At 39.4% G+C, this 5403-nt stretch overlaps 1 protein-coding gene across 1 annotated transcript; it reads left to right on the forward strand.

Moving 5' to 3' along the window:
* Positions 1–1143: 1143 nt before the first annotated feature.
* GK2 (glycerol kinase 2) lies at positions 1144–4964 on the forward strand. Its single transcript, XM_006053746.4, has one exon. It carries the CDS (start codon positions 2989–2991, stop codon positions 4777–4779), a length of 1791 nt encoding a protein of 596 aa, XP_006053808.3. The 5' UTR covers positions 1144–2988; the 3' UTR covers positions 4780–4964.
* The last annotated feature ends 439 nt before the right edge of the window (positions 4965–5403 follow it).

Raw genomic sequence — 5403 nt, forward strand, 5'->3', positions numbered from 1 at the left:
GACAGGGAGGCCTGACATGCTGCGATTCATGGGGTCACAAAGAGTCGGACACGATTGAGCGACTGAACTGAACTGAACTGAATATTTTGTTATGGTAGTGGTTTAGTTGATAAGTCATGTCCAACTCTTGGGACCCCATGAACTATATTTTGCCAGGCTCCTCTGTCCATGAGATTCTCCAGGCAAGAATACTGGAGTGGGTTGCCATTTCCTTCTCCAGGGGATCTTCCAGACCCAAGAATCGAACCCAGGTCTTCTGCATTGCAGACAGATTCTTTACCGACTGAGCTGAGAGGGAAAATTAATACTTTATTATAAAAATTGGCAAACACAGAAAAGTTGAAAGAACCAACAACATTTTGTCTACCACAAAGATTCTACAATTAATATGTTATGATACTTATTTTACTATGTATCTTTTCATTTACCTGTTCTTTTATCTATTCATCAATCTATTATGTTAGATTTCAAAATGAATAACCAATAACCATCCAGCAACCAAAATTAAAATTAACTTGAGTTTATGCTAATTAAAGTGAGAACCATAAACAGTGGTGCTCATTAAGTCATTCAATAAGTATTTCTTGAGTTTTTGCTTAGGGTCAGGCACTGTTCTAAATGCTGAAGATACATGATTGAATAAAACAGCCAAAATACCTGCCCTCATTGAACTTATAATTTAGTGGGCTTGACAGGAGAAGAATAATAATTAAATGAATGACTCTCTAAAAATGATTTGTACAAAGGAAGATATGCCAACATAGACAAGTAGTCAAGATTATTCTTAATTTAGACGTTGTAATAAGGTTAGGAAGAATGTTTCCTGTCACTATAATATTATCTAAAAAAGAGCCCATACGTAGCAGCCTCTTATAAGATAGCTGTCATATTACAAATAAAATTTAAATTTTACAGCATGGACATCATTTAAAAGATTTTATATTAAGAAGTAACTGCACTATAGAAGTGGAGAAGGAGAAGGCAACCAACTCCAGTATTCTTGCCTGAAGAATTCCATGGGTAGAGGAGCCTGGCAGGGACTGCAAAGCGTTGGACATGACTGAAGTGACTGAGCATGCACTATTGAAGAGTGACCTTAAAGGTAAATAAATAATAATAGGAAGTCAGTTCATTTAACAACTTTAATTGTAGCAATCTTACATCAGAGAGACAAAGGCAGCTAGAGTTGCAGGACATGGTACCAGAAAGAAAAGAGTTACACAGGAAGAGCACTCTGGAGACCTTCAGCATGACCCCTTTGAGTATTCAGTTGAGTATTGATCAGTGCACATGTGTATAAAGAAGCTACATGAGGCCAGGGAAAGACGCATATTAAAAGACTAAAGGCAACAGTATCCAGCATTTACCCATGACTGGGAATAGGGACTATTTCCACCAGCCAAAAAAATATCATTTTTCATGGGCCTTGGCTAAAGTACCCTGAAAGATCTTATCAGAGGTAAGGGGAATAACTAGCCCCAGATTAAGTACTGTCCTACTCCACCTATTAATAGCAAATCTAAAAGACAGGATTCAAAAGAATCAAACTGTTTCCATGTAACTTAACTGCATCGCAAAACAAAGCTTGAGGCCTATAGGAACACAGACATAACCAGCAAACCAACCAATCCAATCCAAACAATTCACAATGTTTGGCACCTAATCAAAAATTATCAAGCATGCAAAGAAGCAGAGAAATACAAGATATAATGAGGATAAAAATTAATCAGTCAAAATTGAACCAGAACTGACACAGATGTTAAGATTAGCAGAAACTGAAATTAAATTTATTCTAACTGTATTCCATGTGTTCAAAAACCTAAGTAAATATTTTTTAAAATCCAATTGAACTTCTAGGAATGAAAACTACAGCGTGTGAGGTGAAAAATACATTTGATGAATTAGCAGCAGATTAAACAAGAGAAGAAAAGACTAGTAAATTTGAAAACATAGCAGTGGAAACTCTCTAAAATGAACCACAGAAAGAGAATATAATTATAATAATGAGTAGAGCATCAGTAAACTCTGGAATAACACCAATATATGTCATGGGAGTCCCTAAAGCAGAGAAGAAAGGGAAAATAAAGCATATTTATAGAAATAATGGCCCAAAGTTTTCCAAATTTGATGAAATCCATAATCCCATAGACCCAAGTAGTTCAATGAGCTGCAAGCACAGAAAATAAGAAAACTATACTAAGTAATATCATCATAAAACTGACCAAAACCATTGATAAAGAGAAAAAAACTCTTAAAGACAGTAAGAGAAGAACTGTGCTTAGTCACTCAGCTGTGTCCACTCTTTGCAATGCAGTGAACTGTAGCCCGCCAGGTTCCTCTGTCCATGGGGATTCTCCAAGCAAGAATTCTGGAGTGGTTTGCCATTTTCTATTCCAGGGGATCTTCCTGACCTAGCGATAGAATCCCAGTCTCCTGCGTTGCAGGCGGATTGTTTACCACCTGAGCTAGGAGGAAGCCCAAATATATTTAGTTGGATCGGTCTTAATTGTGGCCTGCAGCATCTCTCGCTGTGGCCCATGGGCTTCAGACATTTTAAAAATGTTTAACAATGAACTTTACACCTGAAACAACACAAAAGAGGGGGGCGCAACAGTTTCAAGACACTGAAATTTAAGGAAAAAAAGTAGCTAAGAATTCTATACTGATAGAAAATATCTTTAAATAGTAGATTAAATCCTCTTCAGATATTCAAAAATAATTTAAAAAATGCATTTCCAACAAACCTACACTACAATAATGAGGGAACTCTTACAGGCAGAAAGAAAATGGTTAACATTAATGTGGATCCATGCAACACAGTGATGAGCACAAGTACAATAAATCTGTGGGTAAATATCTTACTCTTCAAAGTTTAAATCTCCTTAAAAAATAATTGAGAGGCTGGTGGTTGAGCCTGGGCCAAAGGAATCAAGTGAGAAAGGCAGCGCTGGTTTCAGTGCAAAGGTATCCTTGAGCAGCGGGCAGTCAATGGCGCCGGCGCCTTATGATGAGCCTGACGCTGTTGACGTCCTGCGTGCCCCTCCCCGACCAGCACCTCCATCACCAGGGAAACGAGAAACGGCACCAGAGCAGCTGAGCCGACCCACTGGTTTCATGGCGGCTCCGAAAACAGCAGCTGGGGGGCCGTTGGTGGGGGCCTTGGTCCAGGGTACGGACTACTCTAATTTTATGGTTTTCAATTCAAAAACATCAGAAGTACTTAGTCACCATCGAGTGGAATTAACCCAAGAGGTCCCAAAAGAAGGATGGATAGAACAAGATCCTAAGCAAATTCTTCAGTCTGTTAATGAATGTATAGAGAAAACATGTGAGAAACTTCAAGAACTGAATATTGATATATCCAACATAAAGGCTATAGGTGTCAGCAATCAGAGGGAAACCACCGTGGTCTGGGACAAATTAACTGGTGAGCCGCTCTATAATGCTGTGATGTGGCTTGATGTAAGAACCCAGTCTACTGTTGAGACTCTTAGTAAAAAAATTCCAGGAAATAATAACTTCGTCAAGTCCAAGACAGGTCTTCCACTTAGCACTTACTTCAGCGCAGTGAAACTTCGTTGGATTCTTGACAATGTGAGAAAAGCTCAAAAGGCTGTTGAAGAAGGCAGAGCTCTTTTTGGTACTGTTGATTCATGGCTTATCTGGAGTCTGACGGGAGGAGTTGATGGAGGTATCCATTGCACAGATGTAACAAATGCGAGCAGGACGATGCTCTTCAACATCCATTCTTTAGAATGGGATAAAGAGCTGTGTGATTTTTTTGAAATTCCAATGGACATTCTTCCAAATATCTGGAGTTCTTCTGAAATCTATGGACGAGTGAAAACTGGGACCCTGGAAGGTGTGCCAATATCTGGATGCTTGGGGGACCAGTCTGCTGCGTTAGTAGGACAAATGTGCTTCCAGGAAGGACAAGCCAAAAACACGTATGGGACAGGCTGCTTCTTACTATGTAATACAGGTCATAAATGCGTGTTTTCTGAATGTGGCCTCCTGACCACAGTGGCTTACAAGCTAGGCAAAAACAAACCCGTTTTTTATGCACTGGAAGGTTCTGTGGCCATAGGTGGTGCTGTTATTCACTGGCTGAGAGACAATCTTGGAATTATAAAAACCTCAGAAGAAAGTGAAAAACTTGCTAAAGAAGTAGGTACTTCTTATGGCTGCTACTTCATCCCGGCCTTTTCAGGGTTATATGCACCTTATTGGGAGCCCACTGCAAGAGGGATCATCTGTGGGCTCACTCAGTTCACCAATAAGAGTCATATTGCTTTTGCCGCATTGGAAGCTATTTGTTTCCAAACCCGAGAGATTCTGGATGCCATGAACCGTGACTGTGGAATTCCGCTCAGTCATTTGCAGGTGGATGGAGAAATGACGAACAACAAAGTTCTTATGCAACTGCAAGCAGACATTCTGCATATTCCAGTAATAAAAGCCTCCATGCCTGAAACAATGGCACTGGGAGCTGCCATGGCAGCAGGAGCTGCAGAAGGGGTGAACGTCTGGAGCCTTAAACCCGAGGATTTGTCAACCATCATGATGGAACGGTTTGAACCACAGATCAAAGCCAGAGAAAGTGAAATTCGTTATTCTACATGGAAGAAAGCTGTGATGAAGTCAATGGGTTGGGTTACAGGTCAGCCTTCTGAAAGTAGTGAAGCTAATAACTTCTCTAGTCTGCCCTTGGGTTTTTTTATAGTGACTAGCATGATAATGTTAATTGGAGCAAGATACATCTCAAGTATATTTTCATAATACCAAGCATGGACTCTCAAGATGTGAGCTTTTCACAAAATGAAATAAATCCAGCAGTTCTGCCTTTTAGTGTGATGACGCTATAACAGACTCTAACTTCATTCATTTAACACTTAACTTCATGACTTACAAGAACCCTAGAAGTAGACTTTTGGCTGGAAATAAATAAATTACAGCAGAAAATGCTGCAGAAATATTTGGTGTGTTTTTTAACATCGGCAGTTAAGGTCAGACGAACCACTAGGAGTCAACCCCTCCACTGTCATAAAATCCTACTTCACTCCCTCTAAAATACAGAACACTGAGATTCTGTCTATGGAATTTTTCATCATACATTTTCTAAGCCTTAGGACTAGGATTTGGCTCTCTGTGCTACACACACTTGATTAAGAGGTGTAACTACCTTTTTAAAACTGAGGGACATCTTGTTGTAACTGTTGCTGTTTATAACGGATCCCGAAGTCCTCTTTTGCACATATTAGGGAGACTACAATACCTTTACTGAATGTTTAAGGGAAACATTAGTTTTTATAATAGAAATGTAGCATTCTCATAGCCTAGATATTTTCCTAAAAGATATTTGTCAAAATTCTTCAGACATTTTACATGCCTCACCAATTACAC

Source organism: Bubalus bubalis, chromosome 7 (assembly GCF_019923935.1).
Source record: "Bubalus bubalis isolate 160015118507 breed Murrah chromosome 7, NDDB_SH_1, whole genome shotgun sequence".
Classification (NCBI taxonomy): Eukaryota; Metazoa; Chordata; class Mammalia; order Artiodactyla; family Bovidae; genus Bubalus; species Bubalus bubalis.